Source organism: Brachyistius frenatus, unplaced genomic scaffold (genome assembly GCF_029030835.1).
Source record: "Brachyistius frenatus isolate BFR_SWC_R1_liver_20210118 unplaced genomic scaffold, ASM2903083v1 Contig_160, whole genome shotgun sequence".
Taxonomy (NCBI): domain Eukaryota; kingdom Metazoa; phylum Chordata; class Actinopteri; family Embiotocidae; genus Brachyistius; species Brachyistius frenatus.
Genome location: NW_027210759.1, coordinates 779,383 through 807,359, shown reverse-complemented (window position 1 = coordinate 807,359; position 27,977 = coordinate 779,383). Strand labels below are relative to the sequence as shown.

General features: G+C 44.4%; 2 protein-coding genes across 3 annotated transcripts; both read left to right on the top strand.

Moving 5' to 3' along the window:
* Positions 1-177: 177 nt before the first annotated feature.
* On the top strand, positions 178-12,239 carry LOC138631592 (PHD finger protein 12-like). Of its 2 annotated transcripts, none has more exons than XM_069716627.1 (15): positions 178-1,027; positions 1,341-1,522; positions 3,196-3,268; positions 3,427-3,880; positions 4,106-4,226; positions 4,321-4,453; positions 4,591-4,755; positions 5,224-5,367; positions 6,088-6,805; positions 8,456-8,557; positions 8,643-8,789; positions 8,923-9,018; positions 9,352-9,434; positions 9,566-9,704; positions 11,009-12,239. In XM_069716627.1, the coding sequence occupies exons 1-15, from the start codon at positions 962-964 to the stop codon at positions 11,431-11,433; spliced, it is 3,048 nt and encodes a 1,015-aa protein (XP_069572728.1). In that variant the 5' UTR covers positions 178-961; the 3' UTR covers positions 11,434-12,239. The 2 variants fall into 2 exon arrangements, with proteins under 2 accessions (XP_069572728.1, XP_069572727.1); XM_069716626.1 differs by having other exon boundaries at positions 3,424-3,880.
* Positions 12,240-15,027: 2,788 nt separating this feature from the next.
* On the top strand, positions 15,028-17,653 carry LOC138631600 (dehydrogenase/reductase SDR family member 13-like). Its single transcript, XM_069716636.1, has 5 exons — positions 15,028-15,200; positions 15,310-15,428; positions 15,681-15,804; positions 16,183-16,509; positions 16,797-17,653. Exons 1-5 carry the CDS (start codon positions 15,074-15,076, stop codon positions 17,054-17,056), a joined length of 957 nt encoding a protein of 318 aa, XP_069572737.1. The 5' UTR covers positions 15,028-15,073; the 3' UTR covers positions 17,057-17,653.
* Positions 17,654-27,977: the final 10,324 nt, after the last annotated feature.

Genomic DNA, 27,977 nt, shown 5'->3' with positions numbered 1-27,977 from the left:
TGGAGTGATTTAGCAGCGAGGAGCAGTGAGGAGCAGCGAGGGCTTCCCGTGTTGCTGCCTTCACAACTGCTAGCGGAGGAAGAGCTATCGGTACCAAACAAAGCCCGAGCAGCGGGACACGTCGCTCTCCGCAGCAGGTGTAAGCAGACAGCAGTAGAAGAGGCAGACTGTAACCGGACAAGTGGTATCTGTTTGGGTAATTCCGGGAAAAGTACAGCAGCCGGATGCAGTTTACACCGGCTAATAGCTCCTCGTTACAATCTATGCATATTCGTAATCTATATCCGTTATAGTGCGCATGCGTGTCCGGCGGTTCGCGGTTGCGCCAACTGGTAAAGGATGTTGCTAGCAGCCTGGTAGATGCAGAGCCTTTCACAACAATAACATCAACCGAATTTGCATCTCCACATACCCGATTTAAGGATTGTACATTCCGGACGCTATCGGAAACCGTGCTTTGGACTGCGACGAGCCGAATTTCCGCCGATATTTGTTTGCTTACATCTTGTGTTGACAATGGGAGCGGAGGGGTTTGCACATTTACAAGGCTCCTTTTCGCAGGAGCAGAAACAAGAATCATGGCTGGCCAGCTAGGCCGCAGATGGGTTTTGTAGCGACGAGGAGCGGTCTTTTGATATCAAATCCTGTACGTGTTCGTGAAACTCGCACACCAAAACGTGGTGCTCAGGAGCCAGCGTTTTAATTACGCGATTACTTTGAGTTTTTGTTGTCTGTTTGGAGGCTAAGCGAGCCCGCTTGCTTCACAACCTTGACTGGTTGACGTCTTGCCTTCGTAGTTAGCCCCTTTTAGCCAGCTAACGCCAGCTAGCACCGCTTGGCCAGCCATCCGCTGGTCAAAACATTTCTGGAAAAAGACATTTCTCACAGGCGTCCCTCCGGTGTTGTGTCCCCAAGGCACTTCTATTGCGAATTCCTTTTTGCAACGTCTGCTCCTGGATGAATGTGGGACAAAATGGAGACCCCGACGATTGTGTACGATTTGGATACCTCTGGGGGCTTAATGGAGGTGAGCCTGCTCTGCTCGAGGGCCTTAACTTATTCAGATATCCTCACAGTGCTGATGCTTTCATGTATTTCCCACAACTTAAACTGAATGTATCACCACTGCAGCCTGCTGCCAAGGACTTAGCCTCGCTAGCTCGCTCGGTAGTCCGGGTCGGTAATGGAGGCCACAAGTTAACGTCCCCGCTCGTCTTTCCGTTTCGCATGAAACCGACATAGCGGGGCACTAAGCTGCACGTTCTCCAACATGTATGCACACAGTTTACACATCAGTAGACAGAATGTCAACATTAAACAGCTGAACAACTTTTTAACAGCAAATCCAAACGCTGCTGGCGCCCCCGAAGTCCGAGGAGGTGGAGAAGAGGAGTCGGAAGTTGGTGCGAGACGTCCGGAGGAGCGGCAGGGCCACCAACCACGACACCTGCGACAGCTGCCGGGAGGGGGGCGACCTGCTGTGCTGCGACCACTGCCCTGCAGCCTTCCACCTCCAGTGCTGGTATGTTACACTCATTTGAATAATACAAAAAAAGCCTTGGTTGCACAGTGGCAAGTTATGCATGCAACAACTTGGAGGCTCCTTCAGCTGCATGTGCAGAAATGAATAAGATATATTGGAAAGTATGTGAATTATATTTGACCAGCTCAGTTATTATTCAGCACACAAAGCCGCGGTTATTTCAGTTAAATGCCAACTTTGTTTTTGACATTGTTCTCCCACACAAGCCAACGGATGGTGATTAGCCTCGTCAGCACTTTGACCAGTTGGATATTAACTCACCTGTACGCACAATTAACACATTTTTACAGTTATATATATTTCCGGCTGAGTTTCGGTGCCTTATAGTTGAGGTTTATTGGCTGAGGAAAGACAACAAGGTGTAAATGTTATCTCGATTTAAATCTAACGTGGAAAACAGGTGTGTTTCCTCACTGAGAGGGAAGTGTGCCATTTATATATGCGGTGTCTCTTTTATCACGTTATTTGGAGGTTTATAAAGAACATAAACTGATTTTAAAACGCGGTACTGGGGCTGAAGGGAGTGAATACGTGTAGCCTGTCTGATAAAGGCTGGATTTAGCCTGCAGTCGGTCCTCCCCTCCTGCCGCGGCTGCAGCCAGCGGAGCCGCTGCTGCTAAAAATGGAGTCGAGTCTGCCTCTGTTTACAATATGGCGACCTCCTGCTCTTTTTTTTTTTTTTTTCCCCTTCTCCACCGCCATCTTACCAAGCTTTAATATTCCGCTGTGAGCGGTGGGGAAAGGTGCTCAGAAACGACACGGACAGGTTTGATTTCTTTAAGACACGGAGGGACGGTTTGCTGGACGTGTCGCAGACGTTCGTCCGGTGCCGGAGCGGCTCTGCTCAACATCTGCCTGCACGATCATTTCAACTGAGGCATTTGGAAGAGTTCAGTTCAGACTGTCACCTGGAAACCACCAAACAGAAATAGTTTATCCAAATATGATCAGGCCTGCAGATGGTATCATCTTTATAATAACTGCGCGCATTGCTGCTGCCATGTTTCCTGTTTGAGTTTGTTCTGCAGATGTGGACTTTTCACGGTCTTTGCTTGTGAATGGGAGATTTTAGGCTGTGAATAAAAGTTCTGTACTTTATCAATCAGTCATTGCACTGCTCTCTTTGACTCCGTGTTGTTCTGTCAGCTACTTCCCACATGGGTGCTTCCAACCATAATTACACCATTTCTTTCAACTTCAGCAGTTTTACCTTTGAATTATGGTGGAATTTGCTGTGCTCACTTCACTGGAAATGTTTAATTGTTGTTGGTAAGTACAGTTGATTAGAACAGTTTGAATCTTCAATTAACTGAAATAAATACCAAAAAAAATCTTATCAGCTGTTTTAATAGAACTATGAACAGTCTTGCACATCCTTGAGCAGACTTTATTTTGGAGTGCAGTTTTTGATCCACTAGATGGAGGCAGAGGGAGCCAGTTTACTTTTATTCTCAGAAATAGTTTTTCTTTTGTAATGTTGTATGTGAACTAAATACCTCAAAAATGTCCTTTGAATGAAATTAAGACAAGTTAATTGTGAAACATCACTTCATGACTGCATAGACAGATGTTGAATGATGGGTTTAATTGATTTGCTGACATTAGATATCAACCTGTTCACTAATGATTGGTGTTTTATCTTTCCACTACAGCAACCCACCTCTGAGTGAAGAGATGCTTCCTCCGGGGGAGTGGATGTGTCACCGCTGCAATGTTCGAAAAAAGGTGAGGCGGCTCTTCTTTGTCACGTACCCGATCCTGAACCGAGGTTCCTGTCACATCGCTGTTGAAATGCAGAGCCGTGTGATGTGTGGACTGAGAAATCTGTGTTTTTGGTCTTTTTTTCTTTTTCTTTTTTTTGCTGCTGCTGCTGCTGCCAGAAGCGAGAGCAAAAATCCGAACAGACCAACGGCCTACCGGAGAGGTCCTCGTCAAAGCGGTCGGCGTCCCCGGCCGTGGAGCTGGAGCTCAACGCCGGCCCACTGCGACTCGACGGTCTTCCTCCGGGGGCCGGTGCCGCGGGGCCCGGCCTTCGAGTGGCCCAGGTACGCCTTTTGGACCGCAGGACCAGCAGCAGACCGAGCAGTCGGCCCGGGACTCCAACGTCCAACACGTCGTCCACCCCGACGCCCTCAGAGGAGCAGAACGACGGTGAGGAAGAGGCGGCGGAGCCTGAAGATGAAGTTCAGGCCGCCGAGCTGGAGGGTGCTACGCTATCGGCTCCGACGCCGCGCCTCCTGAAGAGGCCCTTTCAACTTTTAATAGCAGCTGCTATGGAGAGAAATCCCACTCAGTTCCAGCTGCCCAGTGAGCTCACCTGCACCACTGCACTGCCAGGTCAGTCCGAATGACCAATGATGCTGTATTTGTATCTGCTAGAATTCATACGTCATCATTCAGAGTGAGTGAGTGGGAGTGGGTACTTTAAGGTAACATAACGTAAGGTTGCCATAGTAACGCAAGGTACCTTTGTTAAGCATTTAAAGTTTTAGATACGTGACGGTGTGAGTGCATCCAGGTTGTACTTCTTGTGAAATGTTGTGGTGCGGTATGGATTTGCAGGGAGCAGTAAACGGAGGAGAAAGGAGGAGCTACTCGGGAAGCCGTTCAGGAGGCCTCAGCACGAATTGGATCCCAATGGTCTGGTGCCCCTGCCAGTCAAAGTCTGCTTTTCATGCAACAGGTTAGAACTGCCAGCTTACAGCAGTGACAGAGTTACACTCAGACCGTGAGCGTCCCACATCTTGTACTGATTTGCTTGTATTTCCTCCTTGAAGGAGTTGCAGGTTGGCTCCACTGATCCAGTGTGATTATTGTCCCCTTCTGTTCCACATGGACTGTCTGGACCCTCCTCTCACAGCTTTACCTGCTGGCAAATGGATGTGTCCAAACCATGTTGAGCACTTAGTGGTAAGCTAAACAACGTTTTTTGTTTGTTTGTTTGAAAAAACCAATCGTTCGTATGCACCGTCAGACGTAAACAAACGTCTGACGGTGCATACGAACGATTGGTTTTTTTTCACCTCGCTTGTTTCTGTTCCGTTCAGCTGAATCAGAGGAGCCTGAGTCTGTCCAACCGCTGTCAGCTCTTCGACCACTTCCAGGACAGGATGTCGCAGCACGCCGTCAAGTTGGACTTCCTGCGTCGAGTCCATCGGCAGAACGCACCGAACCGGCGCAACTCTCACCAGCACAGCAAGAAGAGCATCAAGGTAGTCCGGCTGCCGCAGCACGCTGTAGTCAGCCTTTTGTGTTGGTCCAGGCTGCTGGAGCACAGATAGACGGGAAGGAAACTGATCCATTGAATAACTAAGAGCCTTTTACAGTTGTGCATTGATTCAGCATTTCAAAACTGGATTCTTATGCATTAATTTTGCATGTTAAATATCATGCTGACTGAACAATTCTTTGTCTGCATCTGAAATTAACTTCAAACAAGAATGTACTCGGATATTAACCTACCTTTGTAGGTTACCTCAAAATCAGGAGTATGAAATATACCCCGTTTGTTCAGAGGCATTAGAATAAATGACAAAATTCAAATTTACAGCCGTTAGATCACCTCTTCTACTCTATTTTTATTGGATGTGTATTTTTTTCTGTGTTTATCTTTCTACCGTGTCCTGGACGCCCTGTGATTAATGAAGTCTTATCTTAAAATAATCGTTGTTTTTACTCAGGTGCCCGATGCCATCAAGTCCCAGTACCAGAATCCTCCCCCCATGCTGCTTCCAGCGGGGGTGCGTCAGTTGGAGCTGGTTTGTAGCGGCATTCCCGACCGAAAGCCCTCCAAGCACCTCACCACAGAGACGGAGCAGCAGGAGGTAGGACGAGAAGCAGCACCTTACACAGCTGCTCCGATATGTTGCTTCAATTAGTCTGATAACAGTCACTCACACCACTGACTTGCATGCGCTGTGTCAAAAATATGCATCCCAAGTTGATCAGATGTGATATTATGAGCGCCGCAGCTCGTTGGCGTGTTAAATGACGAGTGGCATTTGCTCTTATTATGGATGTCTGAGGACACGTTGGATTTAAACTGGTTCAACTAAATAGTATGTTGACACAAACTGGACGTGTTTATCAGAAAAACTATCAACAGGCATAACAAGAAATAATGATTTTCTTTTTTTTTCTTTTCCCTGACTCAGGTACACAAATGTGTTCAGAAATGATTCCAGATTTAAGATTTAAAACCATTGCCACAAAAGAAAATTCCTGATGATGATTCTTCTGGTTTATAATATGGTCCATTCGACAGGACAGGGTTTTACAACACAGCGCAGCAGCTAACTAGCTATAGCTTTACTATCAGCTTTGTTTTATCAACGGCTGGTGATTATTGTTTTCATAGCAGACCATCTATTTTTCGATCCATGATGTAATGACAATAGTGCAAAATGATGTGAAACTGCCTAGTTTTTAGTCAGACAGCTGCCCCCCCCCCCCCCCCCCCAACCCCCACACAGTCTAACTAACTAGAATCCTGTGAACTGATGGTTGATCTTGGTGGTAAATCCGAGTTTTTCTGTGTTCAACAGTGGCTTCAAGACGTCATCGCGCTCCAGTGCAGCATCATGCGACACATCTCCATCAAGCAGAAGGCCCCCTCCACAGTGTCATCAGCAGACTGGGAGTCAGAGCAAAAAGCCAGTACCAAATCATGCATAACATCTGAAGACATGAAAACTCAGGCCTCTTTAGGAAGGACTTCCCACCCTCAACTCTGCTCCAAACCCTGCAGTACACCTGTCGACCCCAAGGGGGCCTCACTCTCCAGGGACCCCCCAGCAGAGCTGGGTGTTTGTAAATGCAGCGTGACACCTTGTCAGAACTGCAGGAAACCCAACGGACCTCGAGCAGAGATTCAGCCCCCCAAAGCGAACGGACCCGTGGACTGTAACAGTGCCTCGGACTCCTGCAGGCAGGCTGAGCTGCAGCACAGACTGAAGCTGTGCTCAGCCCCCCCAGACTCGGTTCCCTCCCCCCCGCTGGTGAACCACATAGGAACAGAAACGGTTAAAAAGGAGCCCGGGAGCACTACAGAGGCCTGTGCTCAGAAAAACTGCCCCTCGGCCCCGACGATATGGCCCCACGGCGGCCTGCAGAACCACAGGAGCCAGACACAGCCCCAGGAGGAGCGTGTTAGCTGCGATGAAAAAGCTCCCTACTCCATCACCAGCAGCTCCCGCTCAGACGCACCTAAAGGCAACCAGGAACGCGACCTGACCAAGCTGGGGTCGTCATCCCCCGCCCCAGGTACGCATCCTCACCTTCTCTGGGAACTGCAGCAATATCATCACTGCAGTCTTTATGCACACACTAGGGCTGCATATTATGATGCATTACATTTTTGATAGATGTATGCCTTCGTCGTGAGTCAACAAAAGATTTATTTTTAAATACTGAAACTTAGAATTGTCACTAGCGCCAATTGTTCGTCCTCCACCTGTGTCTCCAAACACGAGCTTAGAGTGAGACAAAGCAAAGGAACGTGACTGTAGTCCACAAAACAATGCAAAGTAGTATTATCTTATATCTTCGCCCCCTTTGTCCTGCTTTAGTCTTGCTTTCATTAAATACCCTTTTCTCTTAAGAGTTATTTCAGGTAACACAGAAATGTCTCGCAGGAGCCACAGAAAACAAAAAAAAGTTGCAGGAACCGCTGATGTGAAAAGTTATGAAGCACAATGGAAGCACATAGGCAGAGCAAAACATCTCAAAGTACATGTGGGCGATACAGAATCCTTAACTCTTATGTTGTTATCCAAAAGAGCCAAAGCACCTCGTGTTTGGCTTCAAACCTGCCGGATGTCACAGAAACCCTACGTACATCGTGATGTTGTGCTGTCCAACACCATGGAAAGGTCGGCATGTCTCAAACGGGTCATGAAAGCAGGAGTATTAACGAACCCTCCACGCTCACCTGAACTGATCTTGCATCATACACGGGTTTGTTCTAAAGTTGAATGATCCTTTGAAAGTTCATGCACCTTCTTACTGCTCCGAGGTGGTCGGTCTACAGTTCAGTAAAAACATTTAGTCTTCTTTGAGTTGACTCTGCAGATGTAAAGACTTGTCGTTGGCCGGCTGTGTTTTACTCGATACTCTCCTCCTGTTTTCAAAGTCGCCATGACAACAGGAAACAACAACAACCTACATACTGAAAATGGCAAGATTTGTTTAAAGATTTGGATCCGCTTCGTTCTTTCATGTCTTCAATGGGGATGAAGACATTTTGATTCTCCTACCACCAAAGCAAATTCCCCCCCGACACTCTTTCGTGCTGTCGCTGCATTCTGGCCAAAGATTGTGGTTTGTTTAAAGTGCAGCAGCAGTCCGAGTGATTCTTCCCCTGCAGCACCGTGATGTATAGATGCGGTGGAGAACGGTCTGGCAGAGACGTCCAAGTTGATTCAGACATTGTTCAGCAGATGGTGTTCATGCTCGTTGGTCTAGTGAGGATGTGCTGACGTCAGCGCTGCTGGACTTCAGGTACCGGTTGTCAGTTAGGGTGCCGGTTGGGATTACATTGTTTGGACAGTGTCAAACTGGTGCAAAAGGGACACCGTTGATTTGATTTTATGCGTGTAAGGAGCACAATAGTTACTAAAACCACACACACAACCATCAGATATACTGACAGGAAGGTACCTGAAACAGTACGAAGGGACACCAGCTGGTCCAAACGCATTCATCAGAATAAAAGGAGAATTCTAGAGTTGAGATATTGAAATTAAATACTGCAGGACATCAAATACTTCTTATTTAAGGGTATCAAATCAAGTCTGTTTTTAAAAACACATTTGAGGAGTTAAGTATGTCAATGAATCAGTCATTCATTCAATGACTGATTGTTTCCATCCAGTCCTCAGCTGGTTAATGACATGCTGTGTTTCTCCTCCACAGATATAAAAGCTGGTCCTGGACTGAAGGACTCACTGCTGCCCAGCGCCCTCTCCTCCATCACCAACCTGTCCAGCTGCATGAAGGAGGGGAAGGAGGACGGGGGTGAGTGTGCTGACTCAGCACTGACATGTGACAACATTACACCACTTGGGTGATTCCCTGCTAACGGTTGAGTGTGCGTGTGCAGGGATCGAGCTGGACAAACTGGACGCAGAGATGATCAAGCTCCTGGCCTATCAAAGGATCCAGCAGCTCTTCCCTCCAAAGGTTCCCAGCACTCCCCCTCCCCCGGCCACCGGCGCTTCCCTCAAAACCCCGTCACCCCGCCCTGACAGTAAGACACCGACTCACCTCTCGCACTTCCATCCGTTCGTCAGCATGTTTTTTTTGTGTGTTTTTTTTCCCGCTGAATGGAAATCCACTGTCTGTGTTTCTGAGGATTAAGACCTGCACCTTCCTCCTCACAGGTCAGAAGAAGGTGCAAGCCCGAGCTGTCTTCTACCCGCTCACAGGAAAAGGAGGAGCTGTCAGCATGTGCTATAGGACGTTATACATCGGATCCGGTAAGACGTGCACAGTTGACGTTTATCTACGAGTCCCACTGCTGCAGCTGCAGATGAATAAAGGTCCTTTTGCTCCCTGCAGGTTGGGTGCTGATTCATTCGAAGGGTATTAAATGTTCCTTGTGGAGGTCTTAAAAAGCATTAAGTGATGTTTTCTAAAATGTTCAGACGCCCTGCTTAAGTTTCCAACTTCTCAATAGAAACATCTTGCAGCATTTGGACCGACATTAGACTGAAACTCCAAGCGATGTATTAGAAATGTGTGTTTTTGTAGCATTGCATCAGAATTGCCAGAACAATGCCACTCACTGCCTTCCTCGTGTTTTTGTGAAGGTGCTGACATGGATGTGTGCCTTACAAACTATGGTCACTGCAACTTTATATCGGGGAAACATGCCTGCATTTTCTATGATGAGGTATGAGCTTTTTGCATTGTTGCACTGCTTAAATGTACATGTATTATTGGTCTGTTGTATAATTCTCCAAAGCGCTGCTGCTGTTGTTGGACACGGTGTAAATGGGTTGTGTGTTGTTGTTGTTTTTTTAGAATACCAAGCATTACGAGCTGCTGAACTACAGCGAGCACGGCACCACGGTCGACAACGTGCTCTACTCGTGTGACTTCTCTGAAAAGGCCTCGCCGTCGCCACCCAGTGGCCTGGTGGCCAAAGTCCAAGGCATCATCCGTGAGTGCATGTTATTTCGGTGTTTTTCCAGCGAGCGCGTTTGGCTTGGTCACCGTTACCTCTGCTCTGTTTGTTTGGGCCGGCGAGGAAGCTGTCACTCAAACTCTGGCGCAGGATCATTGACTTTATATAAAAGTGTTAGCAGCTGAAGGTCTGAATAACGAGGCCTTAAGTTGCAATACCACTGAGTGCCACTAGAGGTCGCACCAAAGAAACCTCCAGCTACATAGACATTCAACTTCTCATGAAATTCAGTCCATTTTTTTTCCCCACAAGTTTTGAAAGTCACTTCTTATTATTAATTTTTGGAGGCCCATCTAAAAATAATCTTGTCATTACTTAGAAAATAAGCTTCAAAAACTATAAATATGAACAAATATACACATTAGAAGCCTTATTATCACTGCAGCTGACCTGCTGTTGATTTTCTTCTCTATCAAGTAAATGAGTGCAAAAAAGATTGTTTGTTTTCTGTCACTCAGTCTAATCATCATATCTAATATCATATCTAATCATCATATCCAGGCGCCTCCTAAGTTTGAGACGTTGTCCTCTACTTTGTGATGCAGCTGAATTCATATAACATGACGAGCAGTGCATTAAATGGCAAAACTACGATCTGTCTGCACTGAAGCAAAGTGGAACTTCTCCAGTCGGTGTTCATGTCGGTACCTGATTTAGTCTTCTGATGAAAATGTGTTTTCGTCCACTCGTGTGATTTCTGTTAGTTTTTGTCGGTGACATTTCAGTGTCATGTTTAAAAAAAAAAAAAAAAATCTTCTAAGCTTATTGAGGCCTCAGCTGCCACCATCACTGTAGAGCCCAGTCAGCGTTAGTAGACCAAACCCACTGATAAAAAATAAATAAAACATGTGTACTGTCTGTGTTTATCTCGAGGTGAAAACAAAATGGTTGATGACATTAATAGTGATTTCTCTCGTGAATAATGTAGAAGAGAATTTAGTTGGAGCCACGTCATAAAAATCCTCCGACTGTCTCGTTCCTTCTGGCAGCAGCATGAAAGATATTCAACAGGAAGTGACGTTAATGTTTCATCACCTCATCGGGTTGTTTTGCTGTTTTTCAGCTGCAGCCTGCATGTGTGTTGTTTGTCTCAGCTGCTTTGATACCGCTGCTCTAATTCCATATATCAGAATGTCGGAGAGCAAAACTGGCAGATGCACTGTTACTGTATGGTAATAACTGCAGTGCAGCAGGTTGAGCAGCAGAGGGAGTTGTTGGTTGGAGTGTCGGCCTGTCGCAGCCTGCTCGTCTCCAACTTACTGTCCGTGTTCTGTGTGCAGGTCGCAGTAAGAAGCGGGAGGAGGACGAGGGTCCGAGCTCCGTGGTGGGTTTGCTGCCGGCCGGCGGCGTGATGAGCAGCCAGCCGCAGGGCGGCGCTGAGCCGGTGTGCAGCTGCAAGGCGAGCAGCTCCAGCCTGATCGGAGGCAGCGGGGCCGGCTGGGAGGGCACGGCGCTGCTCCACCACGGCAGCTACATCAAGCTGGGCTGCCTCCAGTTCGTCTTCAGCATCACAGAGTTCGCCAGTAAGCAGCCCAAAGAGGAGCAGACAGCCACGCCCACCAGCAGCAGCACGGCCGGCGCCGGCACCACCTCAGCACCGCCCAACACTGCCACGGCGAGCAGCCCTTCCAGCCAGGATGAGGCCGACACCGAGACTGTCCCTCCCCACCAAGTGCCGGTACTGCGCTCCAACTCGGTTCCGTAACCCACACAGGAAGCCCCCACCCCCCCTTCCCACACACACACACACACACACACACACACACACACACACACACACACACACACACACACACACCCCTCCCTCCTCCTTTTGTTTTGCACCTTCTGAGACACAATGAAGGGAAAGCTGCACAGCTGGTTGGTCAACAGGGAAAAGTTTATTTTTTCATTTTTAATGGTTTATATCTTTGCATGAACTTGAAGTATTATTGACAATCTCTTCTGTTTGTGAATGACTGACAGTAACCTTGTGTTCACTTCACACCGTTAGGACTTTGAGCCAACATTATTTACTTGCGCTCAATTTTTCTTTTTGCCAGTATATTAGTTATGTATGGTGTAACCTTTCTTTGTCAGTCAGCCCATTTAGCACAAACCTTTTATTTTGTAGTATTGAATTCCATACATTCTAATTTGTTTTGCTGCTTTTGCACCACAGGTAGCTATATATGTATGACAACATACATGCTTATACACTATATGTATATACCATGTAAATATATATAATTCAGTGCCTCTCAATTTGAGAAACATTGGATTTCATGTAGATTTACCATTTTTTGGTTTTTAACTGTACAGTTCATGGAATTTGTGATACTGTGTAGAGTACCAGAAGTTTTGTGATAAAACTGTTCTTAGTCTGTACTTTCCTCCGTAGTCCATCTGTAAATACCGTATAGTTTTAGCACTCATTTTAACATCTTGTGCTGCTCTGTATATAAGCACTCTTTGTCTGTATCTGCTTGTCTGTTCAAACCTGTAAATACAGAAAGATTTTCTAAGAACAAACTCACTGCATTTGTCCTTTTTGTGGCTCCTCTGGACTTTGTAGGGTGTTTTTTCCACACTGCTGCGGTGAAGGTTCGAACCCACGACCTGAAGTGGTTCTGAAAGGATTGCAGTTGTAAAAAGTTCACTGACGGCGGCCGTGGTCACAAAACTGATGTTGACTACATGTTATCGGACCTGGGTGTCAGTAGATGACTACATTTTGTTCTTTAATGTATCAAACTTCTGAGAATGACTTGAATGATTTAATAATAGATAGATTTGCAGGTCGTGATGAAAGGTTATTAGAATAATAAGTTTCATTTTCACATCAACACTAAAGTAAGTTTTGGAAAAACAAACAGTTGAACTCCTTACAGCTCCTCCTCACATCCGTCTCACTAAAAAGGATTACCATAATTCATTTAAAGGTTTTTAGAATAACATCCTATATATATTGCACATATTAGAGGATTTGCAGTATACAGTATATTGATACCTTTAACTTTATCCTGAACATGTATGATAAACTTTTCTCTTGCATGCCTCAGGACATTGAAGCCTGCACTAATGGACCAGGCCTCCCGTTGCACTCAGACAGCATCCGTTCTCGGTGTCAACCTTCCTCTGAGATTCTGATTCACGTTGACTTGATTCATCACATCGTTTCTGCAGATTTGTCAGCTGCACATTCAGTGCTGCCAACCTCCTGCTCTACCACATCCAAAAGATGCTCCACTGGATTCACATCTGTTGAACCCACTCTCATGTTCATGACACCGGTTTTACATGACTTCTCCTTCGTCACAAGGTGTTTTATCCTGCTGGAAGAAGCCTTTAGAAGATGGTGAACTGGCTGTAGAGGGATGGACACGGTCGGAGGCAATGCTCAGAGAGACTGTGGCGTTCAGATGGTCATTGATCGGTATGAAGGGGCCCAAAGTGTGCCGTGGCGACATTCCCCACTTCACAAAAACACCAGCAGCAGCCTGCACTGTTGACACGAGGTAGGTTGGGTTCATTGACCCCCAAAACTCAGCCGAGCAGCAGCAGCCGCTGCACAAATGAACATTTATCAGGCCAGGCTGTTGTTCAAGTCTCGAACTGTCCAGTTTCAGGAACATTCCAACCTTCATTCTGATGTTTGATGTGATCATTAACTGAAGCTACAGAGCTTTTTCTGCAGGACTTTATGCTGCCACATAACTGTCTGACTGAATTACAGCATGTTTGACCCTCCTGCTATGTTCGTTTCTTAGGTACAGCAATGATGCATGTTTAATCATCCAAAAGTTGTCAGAAACCAAACAATCCTAATAAATATAGCTTGTACCTCATCACCAACACCATTACTAACAATTCAATCAGTGTTTAGTGGAATGGAGTTATTCACCCCTCCATAGATCATAGTTCAATGAGGATAACTCACTCGTTTTCATGAAAAATACATGTTCAAACTATTTTTTAGGTACACTGGAAAAACATACATGTAAATTGCATTAGTCTACCATAACATGTATTTTTTCCAAAATGTTATTTGCATTTTGAAACTTTTTTTCATGGGGTGATGTAGATAAATAGAGATGAGACACCTCTGCTGTTCAGGGTCAGACCCCAGCAAGGATAAGGAGCCCCACATTTGCATGTAAATGCGTTTCATCCAGCTCCTTCCACTTCTCCCCCAAAACACGTGTCCCTTCTAGATTAGTCATTTCTACAATGACTTTCTGTATTGAGTTTGGAATGACCAGCTCAAAAGCTGACTTGATGTCTGTGACACGAGTCACTACCATCCTGGTTGGGCCTGGCGCTGTCTTTACAATATTTTCAGCAGACAGTCTCGGCTGATGTGTATCGGGTGAGGATGACCGCTGTATTTCAAGATTTTCTGACACGAATGTCTCGCTTGGAGGAACTGGTGTATCACTTTCCTCATCTGATGGTTCATAATCAGTCCCATTATAATCTGAATTGACCTAAACATGGTCTTCATCTTCAGACACATCCTCCTCTATGTCACTGTCGTGATGAAGGATGTTCTCCAGAGCCTCCAGGGCGGTCATCCTTTAGTTTCTGTTGCTCATGTTGTCCTACAGTAAGCTGCTGAGTTGTATCTGCAGAGTGTATAGTTGGTGGGACTCCTAAGACACCATTTTGTATGTTTCTGCCCTCTCCTGCTACCCCCGCTGTTACTGATAAGGCTGGATGGGTGGTGTGTGTGTGTGTGTGTGTGTGTGTGTGTGTGTGTGTGTTGACTTGAAAATGATAAAGTCAAATATCATCACCACAGAAAGAAAGTTTAAAGTGCAGCAAATGAGAAGCTAATGGAAGCTAATGCATGCTAACATAGACAACAATACTGAGACAGTGAGAACACTGTATACGGGGTTTCTATTTTTTTTAATTTTTTTTTTTTATGAAATGCTTTGCATGTGCAGCATCCTGTTGGATGGTACATGCTGGAGGTTGCAGAGGAGAAGAGCTCATCCTTGTTTTTATTTTGATTAAACTCACCAGTATTTTACAGCCAGCTTCTCTGTGTCCATGACGTTGACCTAAAATGTGGCCTGTGTTCTTCTATTTGTTGAAATAGATCATCCTAACTTGCTTCAACAGACATACCAGCTGTTTCTACCCCAGCACAGTTAGCTGGCCTGTCAACATGTCACGTGGTCTGTCCTGGGCCCTTTTCTGAATTCCTGTTCTTCCGCTCTGCTGAAACCTGATAAGAGAGAGCACAGCCACGCCCAGGCAGGAAATGGGTGTGTTTGTTTGAATGTTGAAGTCTAAAAAGCACAAACTGCTTGGACTTCCTAGATGCAGGCAGTCGGCTGTGAGGCTGTGAGGCTGGGAAAATGTTTGCCGTTCTGCTGGTGGTGGGTGTCATTGTTGGAGTTGCTTATGTTTATCATGAGATTGTGGTGAAGGGGAAGAGTTGCACTAGCAAAGTAAAGCTACATGGAAAAACCGTGATTGTGACGGGTAAGTAAAGCTTCTAGTTTCCAGTGACCGTGTTTAATGATGTCTGTTTTGATGCAGATGCAAATTCAGAATCCATGATGTGGAATTAAAATGTACTTTTGCTCTCCAGGCAGCAACACGGGCATCGGGAAGACCACAGCTATTGATCTGGCTAAAAGAGGAGCCCGAGTGATTCTGGCCTGTCGTAGTAAGCAGAGAGGAGAAGCTGCTCTTGAGGAGGTCAAGAGAGTGAGTAAAAATCTATTGTGTCTGTTTCTTCCATGAACAAGAGAGGGTTTTCTGTTTAAACTGACTTGATGTCCTGCAGCAGCTTCTAAGGACTCAGACGGATGCTTTCTGCCTGTTATTATGTGCCACAAGTTTATAATACTAGCCATTTGTTTGTTCCATAAATGGCAGGCTCCATTAGAGCAGAGGTAGACGGTTATCTGCATTACTTTCATGTTGAAGGATTCATTCAGTGCTCCATGTGTCCCACAGGAGAGCGGCAGCAGCCAGGTGGTCTTCATGCAGATGGATCTGGGCAGTCTGAAATCTGTTCGCAGCTTTGCTGAAACCTTTCTGAAGACCGAACCCAGACTGGACATCCTCATCAACAACGCAGGTTCGATTGTTCAGTTTCCACCTAATGTCTGAAACCCATGCGATGTAGGAAGCACTTTTTATAGCAATGTCTCCATATCTGTCTACATGGCTCATTTGTAGTTTAATTTTAGCAGCCATTTTAAATTTCATAGGTACGTTGAACAGTTAAATGACAGAGAAGGATTTTATATGGGCAAAAAGTGGGTCGCAGTCAACTCAGGTCTGCTGTAATACTGCAGAAGACATGAGATCTGGGGAATGAAGATTATCTTGTCTTATGCTTGTGTGCACATCAAAGAAACTAAGTTTCTCGTACAGAGATGGTTTGAAGCCTCGTTTGTTTTGATGTTAACGTGTCTCCAAACAGGATTAAACTTTCCCCCGTGTTTTGTTCCAGGTATTTACATGCAGGGTCGAACAGCGGACGGACTGGGGATGATGTTTGGCGTCAACCACATCGGTCACTTCCTGTTAACCAACCTGCTGCTGGAGCGGCTGAAGGACTGTGGACCGAGCAGGGTGGTCAACGTGGCGTCTACCGCACACAACTTTGGAAAGATTGATTTTGACAGCCTGAACAGCCACAAAGCTCTGGGAGTGGGGACCTCGTTCTATGAGACCCTGAAGGTCTACTCGGACAGCAAGCTGTGCAATGTCCTCTTCACCCACGAGCTGGCCAAGAGACTGCAGGGAACCATGGTCACCTGCTACTCCCTCCATCCAGGTCAGTAGTCAGAGTCTGCCAACCTCATGCAAAGAAATACTGAATTCTGCAGCGTATGCTGAACCCGACCTGAGCATTGAAGCATTTTGAGGATGTTGAGGAAGGATTGACGTGGAAACTGAAGACTGAAAGTCTTTATGAGTTAATTAATCCTCTGATACCAACCTGCTAGTAGGAGGAGGACAGGAATTGTTAAAGGATGCTAGAATGGCAATAATTTGTGTTTACCTGTTTATTTTGACAACATCAACTAAAGACTGATTCCACTTTATTTTCTGTTTTTACAGGAGCTATCAACTCTGAGCTGGCGAGGAACGCCAGCTCATGGTTTCAACTGGTCCTGAAGCTCATTACTGTGTTTTTCTTCAAGAACACGGTGCAGGGAGCCCAGACCACGCTGCACTGCGCCCTCCAGGAGGCGATCGAACCCCTCAGCGGACGTTACTTCTCCAACTGCACTGTGAGAGAAGCCTACGCTAAAGCCAAGGATGACGCCACAGCCAAGAAGCTGTGGGAGCTCAGTGAGAGACTGTGTGGTCTCGCATAAAAAAAACCAAAACATTGCATTAAATTCATGACAGAGTTCTTATTGTTTCTATTGAATAACAATTACAGGCAGATATTCTTGAAGTTTTGATTATTGTATGTATTGTATGCGTTAGGCTGTGTCTGATTTTGTAACTGTATGTTGAAATGTTATAAAATCCAAGATTTGATTTGTGCATTTGCGTATCTTTAATTATTGATGCCCAATTTTTTGAATAAGCAGTGCAGTTGCTATTGGTGCATGATTTTTTTTTTAAAGGCCCTGAAAAAGAAACCGTCGATCTTAAACAGCCAGTTTGGTTATTTGAAAGGTTTCTGGTTTTACTGGTTTGGTGGGGTTGGATGAGTGGGAAGGTGTTGAACTGACATCAGTGCGAATTTCCATTGAAAGAAAAACAATGACATTACCACACCCATCACTGAAGTCGATTTTTTAAATTTGATTTACATTTTTATGCCGCTGATCATTAACTGAAGCTCCGGAGCTTTTTCTGCAGGACTTTATGCTGCCACATAACTGTCTGACTGAATTACAGCATGTTTATGTAAATGTACAGGTGATGTTAATAAAGTGCTCGGAGAATCGTGGAACAGTGAACGAGCATCCGACCTGTTGGTGTAGTTTTTATATTCAGCACTGAGGAGTCACTGCAACCAGCTCTCAATAATCTAAAGAGACTAAAAATCATGCAAAGTTTTACAGTCAGTTCAAAACAGTCTTGAAACATGTTTTATCATGAGGATGAAAATCAGTAGATTAACGAGTCCAGACATTTCAGACGTGTCCCTGCACTTTTATCTGTGGTCTTTGTGTCATTTCACATCACTGACTTACTTATCAAGGCAGTTTCTTCCTAGTGATGTGTTGTGTACCTTTTCCAACACTGGTGCATGCTGAGTAGAGTTTCTGGGAGTAAAGCGGGCAGTATGACTGTAGCGCCACCCAGTGGTTGTATCAGAAAAGGGTTAGGAGAAACGGGAGAAACGGGAACAACAAGAGCAACGGGAACAATGGGAACAACGGGAGAAACAGGAACAACGGGAGCAAAGGGAGAAATGGGAACAACAAGAGCAACGGGAACAACGGGAGAAACAGGAACAACGGGAGAAACGGGAGCAACGGGAGAAACGGGAGCAACGGGAACAATGGGAGAAACGGGAACAACGGGAGAAACGGGAGCAACGGGAACAACGGGAGAAACAGGAACAACGGGAGAAACGGGAGCAACGGGAACAATGGGAGAAACGGGAACAACGGGAGCAACAAGAAAAGTGGCCAGGAATGGGAGGAGGACACAAAGATGACAGGTGGCAGTGTTTCTGGTGGTTGGAGGAACTCAGGAGAGGATGGGTAGAAGAGCCAGAAGTAACAACCAGACCCTGACTCCCCTCCTGGTGGCATGTTTGCTTTTACCTGATGTTGAACCTTTTTTTATTTTGTTTTTTTTAATCTTTTTGTAGATCCTTTTTAAACTGGACTTCCAACTCTTTTTTTTTTTTTTTAACTTCTTTTATTGAAATGACACTGGACTTTTAATCTTTTAACCTCTTAATTGTGCAGTTACTTTTTACTATTTTATGGGTTTTATATTTTTAAATAAACATTTTTACCATTCCTTAATTGTTATGTCTTTGTGATCCCTGCTGCTCTCCCTCCATATTTTAAAAGAACCTGTGTTTCAAATGGAGACCTAGACTCCTCAAACTAGGTGGTGTTGTCAGGCAACCTTTTAACTTTATATTAATTTACTATTTATGTCATTTTAAAGCTTTTAGTCTGTTAAAATGATTTAATTTCCCCCCCCCCTCCACACACACACACACACACCCCCTGCCCTACTGGGCTGACAGGGGAACTTTTCTGGCGTTATCGGATGGTTAGGGTTTGAGAGCAGCTGAGGTGATTAAAGACAAAAGGAATACCGTGATGATGATGTCTGTGTATCCTGGTGCTCGTTGGCTACTAAAAATTGAAGGGTCAGGTGATGATTTCAAGTATAAGGATTGGAAGGAGCAGATTCAAGGACTGTTGGGTTCCCAAGAATTAACAGAGGCTGAGAAGGCAGTTATTGTGTTGGGAGCGCTAGGAGGTGAGGCTAAACGGCAGGTTAGTGTCCTTGAAGACAATGAGTGAGACCAGGTTTGGACAATTTTCCTTTATTTAGACTCCCTCTATGGAGATAGAACCCTAACCCCAGTTTTAAGGTCACAGTTGTTAGTTGTACACAGAAATCAGGGGAGAAAGTGCCCTCTTTTATATTGCGGTTGAGAGAGCTGTATTGCAGGTTGCGGCAGCATGACCCGGGCAATGCCCCCTCCCATGCCGTTCTACAGAAACAGCTGCTGCTGTGGCTGCATGGAAGTCCACTGGAAACACACAGCCCGAGGTAACATGCGTTTCTGTGAACAACTCGCGTGCCTCCCCCGCTTCAGTTCAGGGAGCTAGTTGGAAGGAAACACTCGAGCGAGAGATCATGGAGAATGAAAAATCCCAGATGCAAGGAACTGATGAGGGAAATCAAATCCCCATAGTCCTGGTAAGGAAGAAGGACGGTAGCTGGAGGTTCTGTGTGGACTACAGGAATCTTAATGCTGTAACCCATAAAGATGCATTCTCCCTGCCCAGGATCGAAGAGACACTGACCAGCCTGACCCGAGCGGAGTGGTTTTCCACCATTGACCTGGCTAGTGGCTACTAGCAGGTCGAGATGGACTCCCAAGACAGAGAAAACCACCTTTACCACCCCACTTGGACTGTTTGAGTTCGAGCGCAAGCCTTTTGGTCGCCTGCGACATTTCAACGGCTAATCCAACAGTGCTTAGGTGGCCAGGTGGCAGAGTCCCTATTGGTATATTTGGATGACATTATTATTTACTCTCCTGATTTCTCCTCCCACCTGCAGCATTTACATGAGGTGTTCCAAAGACTGTAGCACGGGTTGAAACTGCAGCTGGACAAGTGTAAGCTTCTTCAACATGAAGTGAAGTTTTTGGGCCGTGTGGTGGACCAGGCTGGGGTAAGACCTGACCCTGATAAGATCTCAGCTATATTAACCTGGCCAGTCCCTTCCACCATTAGGCAAGTGTGAGCCTTACACGCCCCCTGACATGTTGTCATGTTGTTGACATGCATCCCAGCCAATAAAAACTCAGGCACTTGAAGAGTGCAACGGTCCTGAAGAGGCACCCCCGATCACAAGTGTGCACGCATGCACACGTGAGGGTTCAGAACCAGGGGTTCACCAGACCACACAGCACACGAAGGGAGACACCAGCTCCAGGAGGCACCAACCCACCACCTTAGGCCCTGCAGCTCCTACAGAGACAGGGAGCAGAATTAACAAGGCTCCACTTCACAGAAAGAAAAATAAGAAAAGGCAAAAAGAAACTAAGCAGACTGTCCAGCACACACTCGGCTGTTAAAGGGTGAATTTAATATGAACCACAAAATAAACTACACAAAGCAATATTAACTCAATTAAACTAAATCTTCTTTGAAAGAAAAGTGTTAATTGCCAGGCTTAATCAGCCAAATAAACTTCTGATCAGAACAAAAATCAACCTGAAAGGAAATAAACCTGTGGCTATAAATCAAGAGCAAAAGAGAAAACAAACCAACCTAAATAATTCACGTTACCCAATTTACTTAAACAAAATGACTAAGTCAACCTCCCTTGTCAGAGGGCACAGGACATTTTCCAATCCATTATGGGCAGGTTCCAACACAGTATAATCAATGGCCAAAATCTCATTCGGCTATAAAGCCAACAAATGCCCAAAGTAGCTACGAGTAGCTGGCTGGGTCTTTGGCTACTCGGCGTCCTTCACAGGCCTGACACCAGTCTGCCACCTCAGAGGACATACCTGGCCAGTAACAAGGAGCTCGCAGGAGCTCCAACGTTCTCTCCACACCTTGATGGCGGTGCTCCGGATGAACCCCAGTTTGAACCTCTTTCTTTAAGACAGCCGGCAGCAGCAGTTGGAACATTGCCTCTGCACCATCAGGGCGGAAAACCTGGCGACACAGGACCCTGTTCTGCTCAACCAGGCGGTCCCATTGTCAGAGCAGCACCAACAGGTGGACACTGCTTCTGTCTTCAGAACAACAAGACTTCCTGGATAATTGGGTCAGCCTATATGTCAGCTATGGTTCTGCATATTGCACTCAGTGGGTCTCAGACCTCGACTGGCATATGCTATCGGTCTAACTTTACCTTTGTGGTCCTGTGAAAGCACCTCCCCTAGCCCACCATGGCTCGCATCCACCTCAAGGATGAAGGGTAAGGAGAAGTCGGCATTGGCCAGGACAGGTGCAGTGGTGAGATTGGCTTTTAATGTGCCAAAGCTACACTGGCACCCCTCCACTTCCCAAGGATGCCCGGCCCTGCCCTCTTTTTGGCCTTTGTGCCTCGCAGCTCTGCTACAAGCTTGTGTAGAGGGGCTGCCAGCTTGGCAAAGCCCTCTACAAAGCAATGCTAATAGCTGGCAAACCTCAGAAAAGACCTCAGCTCGACCCAGCACCACCTGCAGTCTCTCCAGATGTTGTTCTACTGAGGAAGAGAAAACCACAATCTCATCAAGATAGAGAGGTAATGACTGGCACTGTTGATCGCTGAATAGACGCTGCATTAATCTCTGGAAGGTGTTAGGAGCGTTGCAGATCCCAAACAAGCCAAATGGGGTGCAGAATGCTGTCTTGGGTCTGTCTTTCTCAGCCACTGGAACCTGGTTGTACCCACTGGCCAGATCCATGGTGGAAAACCAGCGAGCACCTGATGAGCGAGAGCACAGCCACGCCCAGGCAGGAAATGGAAATGGCAGAGTGCTTATTGTTTCTATTGAATAACAATTACAGGCAGATATTCTTGAAGTTTTTACCTGACTCATAACGAGTTTAGTTGGCAGCTCCAGATTTGTTGAGTCCGGGGAGGTGAGCCAATCCCTCACTGCCCAACCACTCCTCTCCTCCTTCAACAAACAAAACAACCAGTCTGACAAGGTGGACTGTCACCATGACTCAGGAGTTTTTGAAGAACAGTTTAAATATTCAAGATTATTTTGATTATTGGATGGATTGGATGCGTTAGGCTGTGTCTGAATTTGTAACTATGTTAAAATGTAATAAAAGCCAAGATTTTATTTGTGTGCGCCTGTATCTTTAATCATTGATGCCCAATTTGAGTAAGTTGCTATTGTTGCACGATTCTTTTTTTTTTTTTAAAGGCCCTGAAAAAGCTGTTGATGAACCCTGATTTTTGCTTATTGAAATAATTACGGTTTCATAGAAAAGTAATCTGTTTTCAGTTTTAATTATATCACCAAATTATTACATACAATACCTTCTGGTCCTGATGCACACAACTGGTAGTTTGGTCCTTAATTTCTCTGTTTTTAGTCACCCCTGTAAATATTATTTTAAAATTATTTCAAGTTAAAGGGTAAGATATTGATTGATCTGATGCACAAGTAAAAACAGGTTGGATACAAGTCCAAGCCCTAAAGTTTACCTGAGACCACACGTGATGACGCATGAAACTGTTCCCACAATGGCACAAAACTGAAACAAAAAACAGGAAAGTTTGCCAAAAGAACTTGGAAAGAAGCCCGATGAATGTGGGCAGTGCATTCTTGGTCACCAGATAAATTTGTCAGGAATTTGTCTGGAGATGCATCAAGCATGTTTGGACCGGGTCAGAACCACAGTGTTTGCAGAGTGCCAACAGTGGAGGTGGGTTTGTCATCAGCAGGAGTGTAAAAGCTTTACAGGGGAGGACATTTACAGATGCACTTTGAGTTTTTACCCAAACACCGCAGCAATCGCACAACAAGCTTTACCGGAGAAAAAGGTTGAAGCTATGACCCAAACAAGTGTTTCCCAGCTAACAGAAAGTGGAAGACAGCACAACAGAACCTCTGCAGTATCTGTGAAGACTGACAGAACAGGTATCCACAGATTTGTGAAACACAGTTATCATGTTTGTCTTATCAAAAATAAAGGCAGACATCCAAAAAAGACAAAAAATCATAATGCAATCTGACTAAAGACGAATGCACTGACTTTTTTTTGGCCTGTTTTTTTCAGTTTAGTTAGTTTTTAATTACAAATCAGGAAATGCAGTACCCTACACTTCATCTTACACAGTGATGACAAGGTTTACTGAGGACTTCTTTCATTGAATTGCGGGATCTTTGGAAATTACTTGTACAGTACGCAGCAAAACTAACAAAACTACAATAACTATTGTTTTGAAGATGAAGTGTAGGGTACTGCATTTCCTGATTCCAAGAATGCACTGCCCACATTTGCTTTGAAACTTGTTATTTAAAGTATAATTCATCATGTATGAGGTGCTAGGGTAGTTGGATATCTCCTATTCCACTGCCAGTTACACAGAAACAACTTGAACTATTACACACTTAGGTGATTGTGCAACTTTAGTGTGATATTGGATGGCAATTAGCATTATCTGACCAGAGCTGTAGCACCTCACACTGTCAGCATAATATATTGGATAAAATGAGCATAACCACACATGGCGAAAGCTGCCAAGTCATCATGACTCAAACAACGAGTTTGACTGGTCTTTTATCTTGTTGGGGGGAGAGTGGAGCTGCAGTGAAAGGGAGGGGTGTGATCCATGAAAAAGAAAAAAAAAAATCATAATGCAATCTGACTAAAGACGAATGCACTGACTTTTTTTTGGCCTGTTTTTTCAGTTTAGTTAGTTTTTAATTACAAATCAGGAAATGCAGTACCCTACACTTCATCTTCAAAACAATAGTTATTGTAGTTTTGTTAGTTTTGTTGCGTACTGTACAAGTAATTTCCAAAGATCCCGCAGTTCAATGAAAGAAGTCCTCAGTAAACCTTGCCATCACTGAACCCCACACAGTCCCACACAGTGCTCCAATGAGTTTGTAATGGTGCCTTCGGGAGTGTGTCCTACGACTCCTGCCTGCTCTGAGGTCATTCACTGAGGCTAGATTTCACAGGACTCAACTCCACATTGCAGCAGCAGCCAGCAAGCGGTGAGCAGGTGTTGACAAGCATGTACTGTAACTGTGTGCAGTGCAGACCTGCAGACCCAGATCAGGGATCAGGGACTGCACACATCGCATGTCAGATTAGACTTCTGACACGTGTTCACTGGGTGAGTGAATGTCTGCGAGTGTGGCATGAATGAGAATCATTCTAATCAGCATATCAATGAAGAGACTTTTTCCCTGGAGGATGCATCACACACTGAACAACATCCTCTATGTGAAATCCTGTTATTCTCAACCAGCCACGGGTTGTGTACCATCTCATGGCATACTTTCTCCTTTCCTCTCTTTTTGCAGGGACTGCTGCAGACGTGGCTCAGTGAATCTACAAAACCACCCACAGCATGACAACCGTGAGGTGAAAATCTGAGCCGTTGGCTAAAACAACAATCATCTGATGAGCTGAAAAGGTTCGAGGCCATGGCAGGTCCTGGGATGGGATAATGTTACTGCAACACTGGAGTGTTTTGGGGGTATAAGAGGAACAGACTGGGTGACTAAAGAGTACAATGACTTGATGGGGACATGGATGCACCAGAGAACATCATGATTGGCCAATCATGAGCCACTGACCTATGATGTAATTCCACAGCACATGATACGTATGTGGCATCAACAACGCATTTCCCTGGAGTTAAATATATAGCAGAAAGAAAAAGTCCTAAAACAAAGAAGGGACTGTAGTGACATTATGTAGCTGTAACAATTTTTATTTCATGCTTCTGAAAGAAGTCTGTGTAAAGAGTTTATGCAACGGAGAAGACAGCAGCAGCTGATGACTGGAAAATAAGTGACTGATTTGGGAGCATTGTTTACCATGTTCACTAACAAGCAAATCTAAATTAAACGTACCCATCGTCAGTGTTATGAGCTGCAGATGTTTCCACAATGCTGCAGAGGCATTGGTTAAAGTAGAGGCCCCAGAAACAATGCACTCTCTCTGGGCCCCTTTACCTGTGAGGTAAGGAGTGAGGGAGACAGACCAGTTCCACTGGTTAAGGATCATCTGCTAATCCCCCTTTTGTCCTTAATGCACCCTGACACAGTTTAAATGTCCTCACATATCAGTCTTACAAGTGCAAAGGTATAAATTAATAATACAGTCCCAGCGTGTCTAGGTTCTTAAATATTTCAGGCACTCACACAACCATAACAGTTTTAACCCCCTTCTTTCTTGTCTGCCTCTTTAGCTGTCCAGATAAAACGAATGAATCAAAAATGTGTTTTGTTAAAGATTCAGTAAGTTCAGATATGTCTGGGACATTTTTATTTTTTCAATTTATTTTTTTTGTAAAACAGTTAGTTACATAAAAAACAACAGCTTTCCATGTCAAGAATACAGTAGTGATGTTCATATCGAGCTGGTTTGTCACGGCCTGACTCACCCACACAACTACTGTGAGGTTGCCATGTTATCTGTCAAGTGCCTTTCAGTAGGAATCCTGTTAAGGCAGGTCAGACCAACCGGCACTGTGCTCTCTGAACCTCTCAGAAAATACTACTTCTTCAGCTGGAGGGAACTCTATGGGGTCTAATTGAAAGATACCATAAAAAGCTTTTCAGCATAATTCTGACATGTTAAAACAGAGTTCGGTGTCTTTCTCTTCAAGCCTGGCAGAATGATCTGAAAATATCAAGAGCTGTACTCTGTGTTTTCAAGTGTTGGTAATGTGAAGCTTAGATTGAAGCCAGCAAACATTGTTCAAATTAAGATACATTTTTTTGCCTCTTTAAACTAAACAGAAAGCTGCTTAAAGCTCAATCTGTAAAAAAAAATTAAAAAAATCCTAACGAAGTCTTCCAGAAGGAATGGATAAAAAATAAATAAATAAATAAATAAAATCATTGGAGCACTGTGTGGGGTTCAATGATGGCAAGGTTTACTGAGGACTTCTTTTAATGAACTGCGGGATCTTTGGAAATTACTTGTACAGTACGCAACAAAACTAACAAAACTACAATAACTATTGTTTTGAAGATGAAGTGTAGGGTACTGCATTTCCTGATTTGTAATTAAAAACTAACTAAACTGAAAAAAACAGGCAAAAAAAAGTCAGTGCATTCGTCTTTAGTCAGATTGCATTATGATTTTTTTTTTTTCTTTTTCATGGATCACACCCCTCCCTTTCACTGCAGCTCCACTCTCCCCCCAACAAGATAAAAGACCAGTCAAACTCGTTGTTTGAGTCATGATGACTTGGCAGCTTTCGCCATGTGTGGTTATGCTCATTTTATCCAATATATTATGCTGACAGTGTGAGGTGCTACAGCTCTGGTCAGATAATGCTAATTGCCATCCAATATCACACTAAAGTTGCACAATCACCTAAGTGTGTAATAGTTCAAGTTGTTTCTGTGTAACTGGCAGTGGAATAGGAGATATCCAACTACCCTAGCACCTCATACATGATGAATTATACTTTAAATAACAAGTTTCAAAGCACAAAAAAAAAAAAAAAAAAAAAAATAGATGTTAGTATGTACAGTAGCAGTCAAAGGTTTGGACATTTGCAGTTAAGGAAATTATTAATATGCATGTACTTGTTTACGCACTGATATTCCCAATCAGGGGGAACATACCAAAGTTGTTGTTGTTTTTTACTGTTCTTGACATTCATAAATCCCCATCATGAAAATAATAATCATCACTTCTACATTAATAATACTAATAATAATAACTGCATGTACTGTATATAGCACACACAAGGTTATAAAGTGCTTCAAAAACATCTCACGAGCACCTCACATTAACAAAAGGTAGATATTTACAGATATGCATGTGCAAATCGGACAACAGAGGCCAGCAGGTATCAGCTGAACCCAGCATATGCTGAGCTGTGAATGTGTGCATAGAGGCTCTTTAGATTACAAGTCATTAACTCTTACAGCTGGCTTGTTTGGAAGGCTCCCAAATCATCCTAAAGTTCAGCTAAGAAAGATCAGATATAAATAAAATATACTAAAGCTACATCTGGTATTCATCCACTTATTGTTGGTGTCCTTGTGTTTTTTTTTTTATTATTTTTTTTATTCCTATTTGACTGGGACACTGTATAATATGCTTTAATGTTTCCCTTGTTTTATCCTGTTTGCACTGGTCATTTTGAGTTGGCAACTGTCATCCAAGGCCCAAAGTCCATGAACGGTGGCTGAATAACAATAAGCTGCATGGAAGTAACAATAAAAATACATTTCAACAGAACATAAATAATCTATAAAACAATGATCTATAATGTATCATTAAACTAAAAACTTAGTTATGATAAAGATTAAGATATGATGTATAAACAATTATATTGCAGGACACAACTGAAGCACACCATCTTCCACAAATAATGACTTGAAAACTTAAAACAAGAATAAAGACAATGTCCTGCATACATTTTATTTTGAAAAAGAAATGTGGCGACATTGCTGGTTCACAAAAGCTTTAGCGTCACTTCCCAATTCGTACTGAAAGCGGAACTTGTTAACAATAGGTTGATTGGCTGCCAGAATAAGAATATCAGGATAAGCCAACCAAAAGAGGTGTGTGTGTGTGTGTGTGTGTGTGTGTGTGTGTGTGTGTGTGTGTGTGTGTGTGTGTGTGTGTGTGTGTGTGTGTGTGTGTGTGTGTGTGTGTGTGTGTGTGTGAGAGACAAATTGGGTTTCCTTGGGCGGAGAACATAAACCACGGATGGGGATGAAATATTTTGCCATCTATCGAGAATAATTTCCTCCCACAACATAGCAAGTAGGGTAATTGTGGGTGTGTACAGATGTGGGTGTGTACAGATGTTTAGCAGGTTGAGCGGTTTAGAAGAGACGTTACTGAAAGTTTAGAAAGCTTAAACTGTGCTTTCTACAGTTTGGGCTGTTTCCAACGGTGATGTGGCCGA